At 49.3% G+C, this 18,426-nt stretch overlaps 1 protein-coding gene across 2 annotated transcripts in view; it reads right to left on the reverse strand.

Moving 5' to 3' along the window:
• Positions 1-18,426, reverse strand: part of MGME1 (mitochondrial genome maintenance exonuclease 1) — a 192,631-nt gene that overhangs the window by 114,352 nt on the left and 59,853 nt on the right. For both annotated transcript variants that reach the window (XR_015296639.1, XM_086926919.1), the window contains exon 2: positions 2,217-2,844. Coding sequence is in view for 1 of the 2 variants with exons in the window: in XM_086926919.1 (XP_086783045.1) it covers positions 2,217-2,760 (544 nt within the window). In the remaining variant the exon portion in view is untranslated. The remainder of the gene's footprint in view (positions 1-2,216; positions 2,845-18,426) is intronic.

The raw sequence follows: 18,426 nt of genomic DNA on the forward strand, positions 1-18,426 counted from the left end.
TCAGCACTAGTTCGAATGGACAGCGCAGCACTGGGGAGGGAATTGCGCCGCAGCTAAGGTGTTAAAGATGGCCGCTTCATGTCTCACATACTAATGCACATGCTCCTGCTCGAACTAAACCTTGTATTTCCTGCTTAACTATTAATGCTATAGTTAAATTAAACTAATGGGGCTAGAGTAGAAATAAGTGGTATACAGTGCATTAATTTATTTTTGTATTCTAATATGTCTTTCTCTGACTTTATAATAGCTTGTATTTGGGCCTGACGGGTGACTTGAATCGCCATATTGAAATCCCTCTGCGCATGTGCTGGGAGCACTGAGAGACCTCGAGCGGTGGCAATCAACCCTTGCCAAAGACCGTCTTACTCGCAATGCGCCTGGGAAACTCACCCCATGACCTGAAAAAAGGAAGACAACTTGCAAATTTGTTAAACACTGTATATTAAATGAAATAATATTGCTGGGTGGAATAAAATCCATGGGAAAGTAAAATATGGGAGGGAACATTGATCAACTTTATTGAATGGAAATGATCTCATACTGGTATGGTGTGATGACCTCTCCTCTACTTTCTGACCAATCAAATGAAGGGAATACAAGAATTTGCAACACGGGGGTAGTACATACCCTGCAAAATGGTATAACTAAGGTAGGTTCAGTTAGTTAGATTGTCCGACTTGTCACAGACCTGTCACTGACCCAACATATGCTGAAGGAGAATCGAGAGCAGAGGGCTGGTCGACCACTCTGTCAGAAGAATCGGGGTTTTACTGAGGGAGAAGAATCGATCGACCCAGTCGGGTCTGAGTGTTAGCTGCAGAGAGGGGTGTGACGCTGGTGTTGCACTTAGCTAAGGTTGCCTGTCCTGACCTGCACCTGTCCTGTCGGCACCCGATTAGTCAGGAGCCTTTCCTTGTCCCAGCCCATGGCCAGGGTGGGTCCTTGCACCATTCTAGGTAAATATAATCTGTGGGGTATGTCCTTGTACCGGTTCCCTCTCTCACCCTTCCCAGGTACCAATGTTTAAAAGTAATCTTGTAGATTCTCTAAAGATGCTTTGATCAATATTTTTCTATTTGAAAAGTTGTTGACCGCTCTTGTTTGGAACTTGATTCACAACATATTGCATAGCTAAAGTGTTTAAACTTTCCCGTTATTTCACGAAGGTAATTGTTATTCTCTACCTATTATTCTAACTCCCTTGATCCTTAGGACTTGGGAGCACAGGTGACAAGGATTTGGTAAGTCATGGTGTACAGGTATAAGTCCTAAAGAGAATAAAATTCTGATAGGTAGGAAGTCAAGTAGGATTACCAGTTCAAAGTGTGAATGTATATGGTCCCAGGTGAGTATGGTAAACTGAGCTGGTAATCCCGCACCATCACTACTGATCACTACAGAGTATGCTGCCACCCCTGACTTTGTGCTGCTTAATTCCTGGTGCAGGCAGTAGCCTTACACCACCATGAAGGTAAAGCTTTGGGTGCTCCTCCGGGTAAAACAAGACAGCAATCCATGAGACAGATCTACGTCATGGTGCACACACATGATCCATGCTTGCCTATGACAACAAAATCAGCATTAGGGATCCATACATCAGTACAGTTGGGGCACTCAGGACGGGGTGCATGTCCATTACTATGCAGAGGAGTTTTACGTCCCAACAATCTTGTTTTATATTGTTATGACTGCTATCATTTTATACAATAAAATGCTTAACTCCTCAAAGGACTTTTCAGATATTAAAATGAAGTGGCTGGGCTACATCTAAAATATACGCATGTGGGTACAAAATACATTTATATAATTACATAGTTTACAGGCATAAGAACAATGTCTTAGATACCATGCATTGTCATTGATGAGTGTCTTGGAAGTCCAGTACACAGATGGGTAAAGACATCCACCCATTCCCTCAACAACGTTACTAAATAACATATTTCTCACTGTAGATCAACATTTGAGTTTTTTTAGGAGTAGAAACCAAAAGCAAAAATGTTGAACTAGAACTAGAGTTCAAAATGATATAGCACTAGCCCAGTGTGCATTTTTTAATAATTCTTATTCTCGAGAACGTTTGATTGTATCAAACTTTTTTGTATGTATATATAGCCACAAACAGGCCATATTAATTTGCAAGCATATATAGTCCCCCACTCCTTGGCTTCAAATAGTGCGGTCATTAAGCTGAAGTTCTGTGACAGAAGTCTTACCAGCAGTGTATTCTATAAAACCTTCCTCTCCAAGTTCAATTATCATTTTCTGTTTCCATCGCTCCAAATAAAATGCCTGCTCCATTGGCATGGTCTGCTGAAGAACTCTGGTCACACTGGGGATCTTGGAAGGCACCTCACTTCTGGAGGGTAAACTGATTTTTAGGGGGATCCTTGGGTCAGTTCTCTCAGTTGACATGATTCTCTTGTCTGGGTTTGTCAACGGAATCCAGTTTTGCGCAGTCCTGAGGTCTAGATCAGTGACCGGTGGCTGTGATTTAAGCACCTTACCAAATAAAAATGTGTCCTCCTCATACAAGGTCTCAGGCGTCTGTGAGCTGACTTTGGAAGACGTGACAGATCGCAACAAATCAGCATATTTTTCTGGGTTGACAGTTTCGTAGCCATTATTTTTCTTTTTCCTGTTCAGTAAGCAGCAGGAGGTATGTAAGGTCTTGACAGGTAGTTTCTCTTGGTATGAAAGATGTGTAATCAGTACTTGTAACCTTCCATATTTTCTTCTTAAAAGCTGCAATGAATACATTTTTAGAAGCAGCTTTTTTCAGTGCATTGGCAATGAGTTTGATGTCATCTGATCCATAAACCAGTCATGTGTGCCTTGTGATGCCTAAGAGGAACAAAAGACAATATATTTGCATTTTAATACTAAACAAAGATTGAAGCACAGTCCTGTTTACACAGGTGGTCAGCTGCACAGTTTATTGTGTCACAGAAACACATGTCAGCAATAAGAACAAGCATTGGCAAGCCAATAGGTCTTGCTTTTGGGACCTTATAAGTGTTTAAACACAGCTATTGGCTTTGTTAATGTCTTTAAGCTGTGTTGTAGAGCAATGTGAATGTTGGGCAGCATGTTGGAAAGTTATAATAAAAAAGTGTAATAACCATTTTTGTCACCCTATATATAACCAAGAAAACTTTATGTACAACTAAATGACCGTAATAAGAACAGAATTTTTTTTTGATAATCAAATTTTTATTGAAATTTCTGAGACAAAACAAGTTCATTGGTATCGAATCACACAACACAGTTAAAAAAAAAACTTCCTCCCTGACAACAACACAAACATCAGTAGCCCCTTCTGAGAGAGTACAATGGCTACCACAGGGCACAATGAAACAGTAGAATAGGGCCCTTAAGGCGGTAGCAAGCCGAACCATTTACCCCACACTTTGCTGAACAATTCTGGGCAACCCCGAGCCTCGAAGAGAGACTCCTCCTGCACCCGGCACCAATCCACGCCCCTCCTCCACTTCCGCAGCGCCGGTGCCTCAGCCTGGGACCAGCAAGCCACTATATCCCGCTTTGCCACCGCCACCGCAGTCCCCAGGAAAAGCTTATCGGCTCTAGAGCCATCTAGGCCGTCGAACACCCCCAGCAGCAAGTGTCTCTGTCTCTGGCCCGTGTGAGCTCGAGCTCCACCCCCCTCCAGAACGGCTCCAGGGCTGGGCATAGCCATACCATGTGGTAGAAATCGGCTGGAGTACCAGCACAGCGCACACAGGCCGAAGAGGCTCTCATGCTGGCTCGGAGGAGACGCGCCGGGGTGAGGTATGCCGTATGACGGTAATAAAGCTGAACCAGACGTAGCTTCGAGGATGTAGTCAGGGTTTTGGGTGCCATAAGGGCGTCTCGCCAGTCCACATCATCCAAAGGGCCCACCCACCCCTCCCATCGTTCCTTAAGCCGATCGAGGGATGCAGGACCATTATTGACAAGGGTTTGGTATATACGGGACACACCTTCCCTCCCCAGGTTCCCCATCATTACCCGGGCCTCCAGAGGGCTAAATTCCGGGAGGGAGGTGGGCGACAGGAGGTGTATGTGAAGGGCGAGATGGACTTGCAAATATTTGTAAAATTGTGATTGGAGGAGGGCATGCCTGTGTTGTAGGTCAGAAAAGGAGAGCATATGATCCCCTACCCACACGTCCCCAAGTAGTGAGATCCCCACCAGGTCCCAACTACGGAAACCCTCCAGGAACGAGACCTCCCTCAACCAGGCGCTGTACCATAAGGGCGTTTGTCTCGTCAGCCTACGGTCCCATCTCTCTAGACGAAGGGCAGCGCGCCAGGCCATGAGTACTGTCCTGGTGATTGGGGGCAGGGTTTGTGGCACTGGGGAGCCATAGAGGAAGCGCTGGATCTGCGATAAGTCTAAGGTACTGAGCTCCACCCGGTATGCTGGGTCTGACCAGCCGCCCGCAAACCAATCATGGAGCACGATGAGCCTCGTGGCCAAGTAGTAGAGATGGAGGTTAGTGACCCCCATTCCGCCGTCAAAGAGGGGGATTCGGCAGTGGGATAGGGACAGTCGTGGTCGCCCACCTCCCCACAGGAACCGGGTGAGTGTGTATTGTATTGTATTGTAAGGGGAATTTGTAAAGTGCGCTGACACCATGGGTTTCCTGGCGCTGGTTGGAAACAGAAAGACCAGGGGGACTTAGCTGGATTGAGGGAAAAGCCATGTTTTTAGGGTTTTACGGAAAAGAATGAGAGAATTAGAGGTTTTGAGAGAGAGGGGAAAGGAATTCCAAAGTTTTGGGGCCAGGAATGCAAATCGCCGGCCTCCAGATCTGCAGAGTTTAATAGGGGGGATAGACAGGAAGTGAAGGCGGGAAGATCTCAGGTTCCGTGAAGGACAATAGGGCTTGATGAGAGATTTCAGAAAGACGGGGCAGGAGCCAGATATAGATTTAAAGGTAAGGCAGCCGATCTTAAAGGCTGCCCTCGAAATGACAGGGAGCCAATGCAGTTTGGAAAGAAGGGGTTTGGCGGATTGCCACTTCGGGATCCCAAGGACCAGTCTCGCCGCTTGATTCTGAACAGATTGCAGTCTGGAAAGAGATGTTTTAGGCAGACCATGGTAAATAGAGTTCGAAAAATCTAAGCGGGAGAGGACAAGGGCCATGATGACTTGCAGAAGGGCTTCAGGAGTGAGGAGATAGGCCACCTTCCTGATCCTGCGCAGCTGGAACATGCAGGAGGAGACCACCGTCCCCACTTGGGTCCCGAGAGAAAGGCCGGAGTCAATAGTGACCCCGAGACTCTTTACCGAGGCCACGGGGGTGGGGGGGGGCAAGGTCTGCCGGCCAGAAGTGCGGACCCCAGTAGGTAGAGCTCCTGCCAGGAAGAAGGAGCTCCGTCTTTCCGGGGTTCAGTTTGAGCTGGTTTTGACACATCCACTGAAGGATGTGGGACATGGCTGCCTGGAAATTAGGGATAGCGGAGGGGGAGTTGAGAGGAAAGATGAGTTGCAGGTCGTCCGCGTAATTAAACACGGTGACGTCCCACTGCCTCAGAGAAAAAAGAAGGGGTCGAAGATAGAGATTAAAGAGAAGAGGGGACAAAGAGGAGCCCTGGGGGACCCCACAGGGCGAGTGCTCCCTAGGAGCTCTGAAAGTGCCCAGGCTGAGGGTCTGAGACCTCCCGGTCAGGAAGGATTTGACCTATGCCAGCGCCAGGCCCTGGATGCCAGCCTGCTCAACACGGTGGAGGAGGATGTTGTGGTCCACCGTGTCGAAGGCGGCTGACAGGTCTAATAATACCAAGGCCTGGGGGGTACCCTTGTCAGCGCCGTCTCTCAAGGCGTCCAGCACGGCCAAGATCACAGTCTCCGTAGAGTGGCCGGGTCTAAAGCCGGCCTGGTTGCCCTCGAGGAAGTTGGAGCTCTCGATGAACTGTGAGAGACAGGCGGTGGCGTGGGCTTCCAGGATTTTGGAAAAGAAGGGCAAGAGGGAGATAGGGCGGTAATTCGCCGGAACAGCGGGGTCAGCACCAGGCTTCTTCAGAAGAGGCACCAAAACGGCCTCCTTGAAGGAGCTGGGCACTGTACCGGACGAGAGAGAGGAATTCAGCAGGGGAAGGATGCAATCGGGTAGAGAATGGCAGATGTCTCGTAGTACGGTGGGGGGATAGCAGTCGTCTGGAGATCCAGACTTAGTGCGGGTAGCCAATGTGGCCAAGGATGTGGGATCTAAGGGAGGGAACTGGGAGAAAGAGAGGGCATTGTGGGAAGGAGAGACAGAACCAGCGCCAGGGGGAATAGCCGGGATGGTGTCTTTGATCAAAGAAATGTTCTCAATGAAGAAAGTGCTAAGCGCGTTACAAGATTCCTGTGTGGGGGCCTGAGTCGGGAGTGTCCTGGGGTCGGAAGTGAATTCATTAAGAACTTTAAAAATCTCTTTGGACTTGCAAGGGGTGGATAAGATTCTTTCTGAGGCGTAAGCTTTTTTGGCTGCAGAGATGGCTGTTTTGTACTTATTGCGCGCAGTGACGTATACGCCTCTGCTAGGCGAGCAATAGTCTCTCCTCCACCTGCGCTCTGACCGGCGGAGTTCCAATTGCAGGGTCTTGAGATGGGGGGTGAACCATTTGTGAGAGTTGCGATGTCGGGATCGGGGGAACTTAGTTGGAGGGGCAAAAATATCGCTGGCTGTCGTGAGCCAGTCAGAGATATGCCCGTGAAGCTCGTTGGTGCTTGAATCGTTGGGGAGCAGGGGGTGTGTAAGGGCAAGGTGAGATAAGAATTTAGAGGAATCGGCGGCTCTCCACTTGCGGGCGGTGCCGCCCTCCTGCAGTGGGATCCTAATCTGGCCGACGGCCAAGAAAGTGGTGTCAATCAAAAAGTGATCGGACCATACACAAGGAGTTATGAGCGGACAGGAGGACTTGACCCCGTGAACCCAGATGTGATCAAGAATGTGGCCGCCACAGTGGGTGGCGGACCTGACTAATTGAGTGAAGTTCAGGCTCGAGAGGGCCTCGAATAGTTCGGAGGCATGGGGGCCGGCGTCCTCATGCTGGAACCAATAGTTAAAGTCACCAACAATGACAGTGCGGGGGAAGGAGGTGGCCAAGTTAGTTAACTGTTCAATAAAAGATGAGGGGAATGAAGGCATGGGGTGGGGAGGACGGTATAGTACCATAAGGGTGACTGCCCCGACCTCGGTCCCGAGACGAAGGAACAGGTTATCCACTTCAGGGAGGGTCATGGAAGCGGAGGCGATAATCTTAAGATTCTTGCGTATTGCCGCTGCCACCCCTCCTCCGGAGCGGCCCCCAGGACGGTTGGTGTTCAACAGGAAGTAATCTGGGGGTAATGCTGCGAGGATGTCAGGAAGGGAGTCGTCGGTGAGCCAGGTCTCAGATAGTAGGAGAACGTCTGGCCTCTCCGTTAAGAGAAGGTTAAGAATATCGGCTTGATGCCTGACCAAAGAGCGAGTGTTAAGGTATAATACCCGGATCTGCGACTCAACAGGAGCAGGTGCTATGAGAGGTAACGGCGGCCCCAGAAGGGGGGGGGAGTTACCTGCGATCCCCAGGGAAGAAATCCTGGCCCAGGTATCGGGAGATAGGGGGCATGCAGAAGCTTGTAGACTCATAAGAGCAGAGGGGAAGTAGGAAGTGAAAATGGCAGCGTCCCTGGCCCCTGGGCCCGTCCGGCCGCGGACGGGCGCAGACGGGCTGGACTTTGGCGCGACTTCGGCGCGCAGACGGCTTGCCCGCTGCGCTCCCTGTAAGGGGGCGCCATTTTATAGGGCAGATGGTTGGTGTGAGGCTCCGAGCGCTAGACCGCTCGCCTAGTGAGCCTCCTCACCCAAGATGGCGGCCAACTGTGAGTCCCGGCAGGACTTGAATCTCCTGCAGGACCGAGTGGTGAAGAAGGGGAGTAAGTGCAGCGCAGAAAACGCCCAGCGCGCAACCCCAGAGGTACCTGCACAACAAAAATTGTTATTAGCAGAAAAAACGGTACAATTTCATTAAAATGCGCGAAGTGCGCAAATTGCCTCTAGTACATAGCATAATTCCCAAAGACTCGCTCTGGTCAATTTCGAGCGTCCTAACAGTTGGGGGGCCGAGATATTATGGCTTTTATAGGGCAGATGGTTGGTGTGAGGCTCCGAGCGCTAGACCGCTCGCCTAGTGAGCCTCCTCACCCAAGATGGCGGCCAACTGTGAGTCCCGGCAGGACTTGAATCTCCTGCAGGACCGAGTGGTGAAGAAGGGGAGTAAGTGCAGCACAGAAAACGCCCAGCGCGCAACCCCAGAGGTACCTGCACAACAAAAATTGTTATTAGCAGAAAAAACGGTAAAATTTCATTAAAATGCGCGAAGTGCGCAAATTGCCTCTAGTACATAGCATAATTCCCAAAGACTCGCTCTGGTCAATTTCGAGCGTCCTAACATCCAGTTCCCTAAACAAACCATCCAGTTCCCTAAACCAGCCACTCGAGAGTTGGACCGAGGTGTTCTGCAGAATGTAAAGGAAGCAGGGAAGGATCATCATTTTGAAAAGGGCGGTTTTCATCCGTGCGACCAGGGGGGCGACGTTGAGGGCCCATTCCAGCTCCGGTAGGAGGGTTACCCACACACCCAGATACTTGAATGATTGCCTCCGGAGGGGAATAACTGCCTGCCAGTCGAATCACGCCCGAGAGGGGTGTAAGGGGACCAAGGTGGACTTCGCCAGGTTAAGACGAAGACCCGAGACCTGCTCAAATAAGAACAGAATTAACACAAAAAATGTGTTCTACTTTTTTGTCCATGCAACTTTTCCCTACCTGTACTAATGCTAATTTGTTATCTTTTTTTCCCAACGGGAGGGTGGAGGTTGGGACATAGTACCTCAATTACAATAGGAGCAGTGGACTGACACTAGGGGAGAATAAACAGATGCCAGATTCCGAGGGCAGACTGAGGTGGTGCGGAGCGATGCTGAAGTGGTGGTGTGCTAGTTCGGAGGTGATGCTCAGGGGATGCTGAATGATACTTAGATGGTACTGAGTTGCTGTGTGATGCTATGGTGATGACTCATGCTGAAGTGGTGGAGCTAGACTGGTGCTCAGGTGGCGCTAAGTGATGCTGAGTTGGTTCTGTGCTGAGGTGGTGCAGCACTGATGCTGAAGTGATTCTACGTTGGTTCAGAATTGCTGCTGAGGTGGGCCTGCGCAGGTGCTGACGGGGGCTACGCTGGTGGTGGTGCAATGATGTAGAGGTGGTGCTGTGCTGTGCTAATGTTGAGATGGTGCTGTGCTGTGGATACAGTGCTACACTGCAGCCGAGGTAGTGCTGCGCTGATGCGGAGTTGGTGCTGCACTGGTGGTGGTGCACTGATGAGGAATTGGTACTGTGCTGATGCTAAGATGGTGCTGTGCTGATGCGGTGCTCAGGTGGTGCTCAAGTGGTGCTGAGGTGCTGCTGAGGGACACTGTGGTGGTGCTGAGTGATGCTGAGGTGGTGCTGAGTTATACTTTGGTGGTGCTGTGCTGGTGTTCAAGTGGTGCTTAGTAATCCAGAGCTGGTGCTGCACTGGTGCTGCTGTGCTAATGCTGAAGTGGTGATGAGTTGCTGCTGAAGTAGTGCTGCGCTGGGGCTGAATTGGTGCTATGCTAATTCCGTGGTGGGCCAGAGTTGGTGCTGCACTGATGCTATGCGGATGCTGTGGTGATGCTGCACTGGTGCTGAAGTGGTACTGAGTGATACTGAGGTGTAGCCGAGTGATACTGACGTGGAGCCTTGTGATGCTAAGTTGGTGCTGAGTGATGCCGAGGAGGTGCTGGGGAGGTTGTTAGTGAAGTTAGGGTGGTGCTGAGTGATGCTAGAGTGGTGCTGAGGAGGTGCCGAGTGATGCTTTGGTGATGTTCAGGTGATGCTGCGCTAGTGATTCGTTGTGGCTGAGTTGCGGATGAGGTGGCACAGTGCTGACGCTGTGTTGGGGCTGCGATGGGCCTGCCCAGGAGGTGGCGCACTGATGCGGAGGTAGCGTTGTGCTGAGGTGGTGGTGTTGAGTGATGCTCAGGTAATGCTGAGGTGGTGCAGAGTGATGCTGTGGTGGCACGGAGGGATGCTGTGCTGGTGCTGTGTTCAGGCTGAGGTGGTGGTGCTGCACTGATGCTGAGATATTGTGGTGGTGTTGTACTGGTGCAGAGCTGGTGTTGAGGTGGTGTGCTAGTGCGGAGGTGGTCTGCGCTGGTTCTGAGGTGGTGCTGCACATTGGCTGAGTGATGCGGAGGTGGTGTTATGCTTCTGTTGGTGTTGTTGGAGTGCAGTTGCATGCAGTGGCCTAGCGTACATGACTGGCAAATAAGGCATCTCTGCTCATAAAAAACTGTGTATCTATGCAAAGAAGTGCCTTTTTTCTATGATATACAATCACAAGCTTAACAGAAAGGTGAACGTAGTGAAAAAGGCCTTTACACAATTGCAATGCACCATGCAGTGTTTAATTTTCAAAGTAAAATAAATTTAGCATTTGGAGCACTCCCCACATACTTAAAATGCATTTTCCGCCTTTTATGGTAATCTGGCATCACAGCTAAGCTGCTCTCTTACTTTGCACTATGAAAAGAGAAAGTGTGAAACCCAGCAAATGGCAGAGAACAGTTCATTTGTTAGATAAGGGAGATCTTATTAGACATGTCTAACACTGTAATTTTATATATGCAGATTACATTTGGTTCATGCATAAAGTGTAAGCATTTTGGTCTATATGTCATTGAAAAGTGTCCTAGCACATAATGGGTCGCACAAAAAATTGCCACAACTTTCTATACCATCATAAATGTTGTTTTGGATGTGTCTAGAATTCACTTTTTTTTTATTTTGCAAGGAAACACAACGTTTTGGTTTGATCCTTTACATCTTGGCAACAATCACCCAGTAATTCTTTCTCTATTGAGTAACAATAAAGAACAGCAAATGTGGCTTGCTGTCGCCAACCAGTAACTTAGCAGCTTAGGGAGTAGGTTTTAGTTCCGGTGGGAAGCTTCAGAACCAGCGATTTACAGCAGTCCACATAATGTTACGTACCCAAAAAATACACATACACAGGTCATGGCGGGGAGAGCAATCTTTACAGCTATGCAAACTTTCTCTTTAACCCCTCCCATGCTCGTGACGGAACCGTTCCGTCACGAGCTTCGGGTGGGCTGTGCTGGTGATGGAACAATTCCGTCACGGCCCTCTCACCGCGCCTGCGCTAACGTTCTGTAGCGCGGGCGGGGCCGTGACAGAACCGTTCCGTCACAAGCACAGCTCACCCGCGTGCTGTGACAGAGCGGTTCCGTCACGAGCACGGGGGCGCCGCGCGGCCCCCCCACCCCCTTAGCACTGCGGCAGAATAGCCGCAGCAGTGAAGGGGTTAATATGAAGTAATCAATTGTTCGTCACTACAAACTTCTTGTTGGACCTTTCTTGCTTCAGAAGAACACAAAGGTGTAAGAGCCTTACAATCAGCTTACATGCTAAAGAAGCCTAACGGCTTAAAAATACAAATTTTACCTTTTAAGCCATCTGCAGTAACACTGTTTTTCCACCCAAACAATACCAAATTAGAGTCAAGGAGTATCAAGTGGCGAGAAAGGGTTAAATAGTCTGTAACTGTGTTAAAAAAAGGAGACAGCCATCCTCGACTAACCAGAGAATTAGCATAGCCATAAAGAGCTCTATCATTGCTGTGACTGGCATAGGGAGAGGTGTTTGCATGTAGAATTTAAGTGATTTGCACGCCCTATTGAAAACAAAGAAACTCTTCACACGTAAATAAGAAATCAAATAGAAAACCAAGCTGCTTTCTCAACAACAAATAAACACAGAAACACACGTAACTTTCACAAATACATTTGTAAAACTCAGTTACAGCTCTTCAATTTGTAAGGAAAGGCTGTGAATAAGGCATGGGTGAGGAAAACGATGTACAGACGCATCCGAAGGCAAGGGTGTGGAGGGCAAGGAGAGTTTACACTTTCTATCAGCACAGTAAGCACTAGCAGTAGGCTCTGCATGTGTTTGCAATAAGCTGTGTATTGTAATAAAAAAGTCTTATCACTAAAAAAAACACAAGCATTTGAAATGCAATAATTCTCTCACATAGTGTTGTATGGCGTTTTAGGATCAGAGTGAATTTTCCCGATTCATGCCTTATATAGGTACAATTCACATTGCCCTAATATAGGCATAGAAATCATTCCCTTATTTAGACATAGCCCATGCAGTCCAAATACAGGCACGGCTGCTTCCACCCGTACCAGAACGTCACAACGATTTCTTGGAAAATCGATTTAAGCAGTCAGAGACCTCCCATCTCTTGAATATTGATTTGTCCAAGAACTCATGTACTTTACAAAGAACTACTATTCCCTTGGGGTTCTTTACTGACGTTATTATGCCCGACTTTACGTCAAACTAGGCACCTTCAAGGTATAAATATGCTTTCACTTGCTCTAGCAAGACACAGTGGTTCGGAGCAGTTCGACTATCTACTTGCCCGATGCAGCTCGCTACAGCAAGTGCCGAAGGAAGCCAACCCTCCAGCTGACGCACTGATCAAGAGGCTGTCCTTTCTCTCGCTGAGAATCCAGCTCCAGTGTTTCCAAGCTCCCCTTGCAGGGTGTTGGGAAATCGAGTCACGAGACAGAGATACCAGACCTCCTTCATTCTAAACTAAGGTACAGAGCTTATTAGAACCCAAGAGAAATCTTGGATAGATTCTTGGCAAAGAAAAATAAACCTATTGTGAGGAGGGACTGAGTCGGGAGTGTCCTGGGGTCGGAAGTGAATTCATTAAGAACTTTAAAAATCTCTTTGGACTTGCAAGGGGTGGATAAGATTCTTTCTGAGGCGTAAGCTTTTTTGGCTGCAGAGATGGCTGTTTTGTACTTATTGCGCGCAGTGACGTATACGCCTCTGCTAGGCGAGCAATAGTCTCTCCTCCACCTGCGCTCTGACCGGCGGAGTTCCAATTGCAGGGTCTTGAGATGGGGGGTGAACCATTTGTGAGAGTTGCGATGTCGGGATCGGGGGAACTTAGTTGGAGGGGCAAAAATATCGCTGGCTGTCGTGAGCCAGTCAGAGATATGCCCGTGAAGCTCGTTGGTGCTTGAATCGTTGGGGAGCAGGGGGCGTGTAAGGGCAAGGTGAGATAAGAATTTAGAGGAATCGGCGGCTCTCCACTTGCGGGCGGTGCCGCCCTCCTGCAGTGGGATCCTAATCTGGCCGACGGCCAAGAAAGTGGTGTCAATCAAAAAGTGATCGGACCATACACAAGGAGTTATGAGCGGACAGGAGGACTTGACCCCGTGAACCCAGATGTGATCAAGAATGTGGCCGCCACAGTGGGTGGCGGACCTGACTAATTGAGTGAAGTTCAGGCTCGAGAGGGCCTCGAATAGTTCGGAGGCATGGGGGCCGGCGTCCTCATGCTGGAACCAATAGTTAAAGTCACCAACAATGACAGTGCGGGGGAAGGAGGTGGCCAAGTTAGTTAACTGTTCAATAAAAGATGAGGGGAATGAAGGCATGGGGTGGGGAGGACGGTATAGTACCATAAGGGTGACTGCCCCGACCTCGGTCCCGAGACGAAGGAACAGGTTATCCACTTCAGGGAGGGTCATGGAAGCGGAGGCGATAATCTTAAGATTCTTGCGTATTGCCGCTGCCACCCCTCCTCCGGAGCGGCCCCCAGGACGGTTGGTGTTCAACAGGAAGTAATCTGGGGGTAATGCTGCGAGGATGTCAGGAAGGGAGTCGTCGGTGAGCCAGGTCTCAGATAGTAGGAGAACGTCTGGCCTCTCCGTTAAGAGAAGGTTAAGAATATCGGCTTGATGCCTGACCAAAGAGCGAGTGTTAAGGTATAATACCCGGATCTGCGACTCAACAGGAGCAGGTGCTATGAGAGGTAACGGCGGCCCCAGAAGGGGGGGGAGTTACCTGCGATCCCCAGGGAAGAAATCCTGGCCCAGGTATCGGGAGATAGGGGGCATGCAGAAGCTTGTAGACTCATAAGAGCAGAGGGGAAGTAGGAAGTGAAAATGGCAGCGTCCCTGGCCCCTGGGCCCGTCCGGCCGCGGACGGGCGCAGACGGGCTGGACTTTGGCGCGACTTCGGCGCGCAGACGGCTTGCCCGCTGCGCTCCCTGTAAGGGGGCGCCATTTTATAGGGCAGATGGTTGGTGTGAGGCTCCGAGCGCTAGACCGCTCGCCTAGTGAGCCTCCTCACCCAAGATGGCGGCCAACTGTGAGTCCCGGCAGGACTTGAATCTCCTGCAGGACCGAGTGGTGAAGAAGGGGAGTAAGTGCAGCGCAGAAAACGCCCAGCGCGCAACCCCAGAGGTACCTGCACAACAAAAATTGTTATTAGCAGAAAAAACGGTACAATTTCATTAAAATGCACGAAGTGCGCAAATTGCCTCTAGTACATAGCATAATTCCCAAAGACTCGCTCTGGTCAATTTCGAGCGTCCTAACAGTTGGGGGGCCGAGATATTATGGCTTTTATAGGGCAGATGGTTGGTGTGAGGCTCCGAGCGCTAGACCGCTCGCCTAGTGAGCCTCCTCACCCAAGATGGCGGCCAACTGTGAGTCCCGGCAGGACTTGAATCTCCTGCAGGACCGAGTGGTGAAGAAGGGGAGTAAGTGCAGCACAGAAAACGCCCAGCGCGCAACCCCAGAGGTACCTGCACAACAAAAATTGTTATTAGCAGAAAAAACGGTAAAATTTCATTAAAATGCGCGAAGTGCGCAAATTGCCTCTAGTACATAGCATAATTCCCAAAGACTCGCTCTGGTCAATTTCGAGCGTCCTAACATCCAGTTCCCTAAACAAACCATCCAGTTCCCTAAACCAGCCACTCGAGAGTTGGACCGAGGTGTTCTGCAGAATGTAAAGGAAGCAGGGAAGGATCATCATTTTGAAAAGGGCGGTTTTCATCCGTGCGACCAGGGGGGCGACGTTGAGGGCCCATTCCAGCTCCGGTAGGAGGGTTACCCACACACCCAGATACTTGAATGATTGCCTCCGGAGGGGAATCACTGCCTGCCAGTCGAATCACGCCCGAGAGGGGTGTAAGGGGACCAAGGTGGACTTCGCCAGGTTAAGACGAAGACCCGAGACCTGCTCAAATAAGAACAGAATTAACACAAAAAATGTGTTCTACTTTTTTGTCCATGCAACTTTTCCCTACCTGTACTAATGCTAATTTGTTATCTTTTTTTCCCAACGGGAGGGTGGAGGTTGGGACATAGTACCTCAATTACAATAGGAGCAGTGGACTGACACTAGGGGAGAATAAACAGATGCCAGATTCCGAGGGCAGACTGAGGTGGTGCGGAGCGATGCTGAAGTGGTGGTGTGCTAGTTCGGAGGTGATGCTCAGGGGATGCTGAATGATACTTAGATGGTACTGAGTTGCTGTGTGATGCTATGGTGATGACTCATGCTGAAGTGGTGGAGCTAGACTGGTGCTCAGGTGGCGCTAAGTGATGCTGAGTTGGTTCTGTGCTGAGGTGGTGCAGCACTGATGCTGAAGTGATTCTACGTTGGTTCAGAATTGCTGCTGAGGTGGGCCTGCGCAGGTGCTGACGGGGGCTACGCTGGTGGTGGTGCAATGATGTAGAGGTGGTGCTGTGCTGTGCTAATGTTGAGATGGTGCTGTGCTGTGCTGATGATACAGTGCTACACTGCAGCCGAGGTAGTGCTGCGCTGATGCGGAGTTGGTGCTGCACTGGTGGTGGTGCACTGATGAGGAATTGGTACTGTGCTGATGCTAAGATGGTGCTGTGCTGATGCGGTGCTCAGGTGGTGCTCAAGTGGTGCTGAGGTGCTGCTGAGGGACACTGTGGTGGTGCTGAGTGATGCTGAGGTGGTGCTGAGTTATACTTTGGTGGTGCTGTGCTGGTGTTCAAGTGGTGCTTAGTAATCCAGAGCTGGTGCTGCACTGGTGCTGCTGTGCTAATGCTGAAGTGGTGATGAGTTGCTGCTGAAGTAGTGCTGCGCTGGGGCTGAATTGGTGCTATGCTAATTCCGTGGTGGGCCAGAGTTGGTGCTGCACTGATGCTATGCGGATGCTGTGGTGATGCTGCACTGGTGCTGAAGTGGTACTGAGTGATACTGAGGTGTAGCCGAGTGATACTGACGTGGAGCCTTGTGATGCTAAGTTGGTGCTGAGTGATGCCGAGGAGGTGCTGGGGAGGTTGTTAGTGAAGTTAGGGTGGTGCTGAGTGATGCTAGAGTGGTGCTGAGGAGGTGCCGAGTGATGCTTTGGTGATGTTCAGGTGATGCTGCGCTAGTGATTCGTTGTGGCTGAGTTGCGGATGAGGTGGCACAGTGCTGACGCTGTGTTGGGGCTGCGATGGGCCTGCCCAGGAGGTGGCGCACTGATGCGGAGGTAGCGTTGTGCTGAGGTGGTGGTGTTGAGTGATGCTCAGGTAATGCTGAGGTGGTGCAGAGTGATGCTGTGGTGGCACGGAGGGATGCTGTGCTGGTGCTGTGTTCAGGCTGAGGTGGTGGTGCTGCACTGATGCTGAGATATTGTGGTGGTGTTGTACTGGTGCAGAGCTGGTGTTGAGGTGGTGTGCTAGTGCGGAGGTGGTCTGCGCTGGTTCTGAGGTGGTGCTGCACATTGGCTGAGTGATGCGGAGGTGGTGTTATGCTTCTGTTGGTGTTGTTGGACTGCAGTTGCATGCAGTGGCCTAGCGTACATGACTGGCAAATAAGGCATCTCTGCTCATAAAAAACTGTGTATCTATGCAAAGAAGTGCCTTTTTTCTATGATATACAATCACAAGCTTAACAGAAAGGTGAACGTAGTGAAAAAGGCCTTTACACAATTGCAATGCACCATGCAGTGTTTAATTTTCAAAGTAAAATAAATTTAGCATTTGGAGCACTCCCCACATACTTAAAATGCATTTTCCGCCTTTTATGGTAATCTGGCATCACAGCTAAGCTGCTCTCTTACTTTGCACTATGAAAAGAGAAAGTGTGAAACCCAGCAAATGGCAGAGAACAGTTCATTTGTTAGATAAGGGAGATCTTATTAGACATGTCTAACACTGTAATTTTATATATGCAGATTACATTTGGTTCATGCATAAAGTGTAAGCATTTTGGTCTATATGTCATTGAAAAGTGTCCTAGCACATAATGGGTCGCACAAAAAATTGCCACAACTTTCTATACCATCATAAATGTTGTTTTGGATGTGTCTAGAATTCACTTTTTTTTTATTTTGCAAGGAAACACAACGTTTTGGTTTGATCCTTTACATCTTGGCAACAATCACCCAGTAATTCTTTCTCTATTGAGTAACAATAAAGAACAGCAAATGTGGCTTGCTGTCGCCAACCAGTAACTTAGCAGCTTAGGGAGTAGGTTTTAGTTCCGGTGGGAAGCTTCAGAACCAGCGATTTACAGCAGTCCACATAATGTTACGTACCCAAAAAATACACATACACAGGTCATGGCGGGGAGAGCAATCTTTACAGCTATGCAAACTTTCTCTTTAACCCCTCCCATGCTCGTGACGGAACCGTTCCGTCACGAGCTTCGGGTGGGCTGTGCTGGTGATGGAACAATTCCGTCACGGCCCTCTCACCGCGCCTGCGCTAACGTTCTGTAGCGCGGGCGGGCCGTGACAGAACCGTTCCGTCACAAGCACAGCGCACCCGCGTGCTGTGACAGAGCGGTTCCGTCACGAGCACGGGGGCGCCGCGCGGCCCCCCCACCCCCTTAGCACTGCGGCAGAATAGCCGCAGCAGTGAAGGGGTTAATATGAAGTAATCAATTGTTCGTCACTACAAACTTCTTGTTGGACCTTTCTTGCTTCAGAAGAACACAAAGGTGTAAGAGCCTTACAATCAGCTTACATGCTAAAGAAGCCTAACGGCTTAAAAATACAAATTTTACCTTTTAAGCCATCTGCAGTAACACTGTTTTTCCACCCAAACAATACCAAATTAGAGTCAAGGAGTATCAAGTGGCGAGAAAGGGTTAAATAGTCTGTAACTGTGTTAAAAAAAGGAGACAGCCATCCTCGACTAACCAGAGAATTAGCATAGCCATAAAGAGCTCTATCATTGCTGTGACTGGCATAGGGAGAGGTGTTTGCATGTAGAATTTAAGTGATTTGCACGCCCTATTGAAAACAAAGAAACTCTTCACACGTAAATAAGAAATCAAATAGAAACCCAAGCTGCTTTCTCAACAACAAATAAACACAGAAACACACGTAACTTTCACAAATACATTTGTAAAACTCAGTTACAGCTCTTCAATTTGTAAGGAAAGGCTGTGAATAAGGCATGGGTGAGGAAAACGATGTACAGACGCATCCGAAGGCAAGGGTGTGGAGGGCAAGGAGAGTTTACACTTTCTATCAGCACAGTAAGCACTAGCAGTAGGCTCTGCATGT

The sequence above is a fragment of the Lissotriton vulgaris genome, chromosome 6 (assembly GCF_964263255.1).
Source record: "Lissotriton vulgaris chromosome 6, aLisVul1.2, whole genome shotgun sequence".
In the NCBI taxonomy this organism is placed as follows: Eukaryota; Metazoa; Chordata; class Amphibia; order Caudata; family Salamandridae; genus Lissotriton; species Lissotriton vulgaris.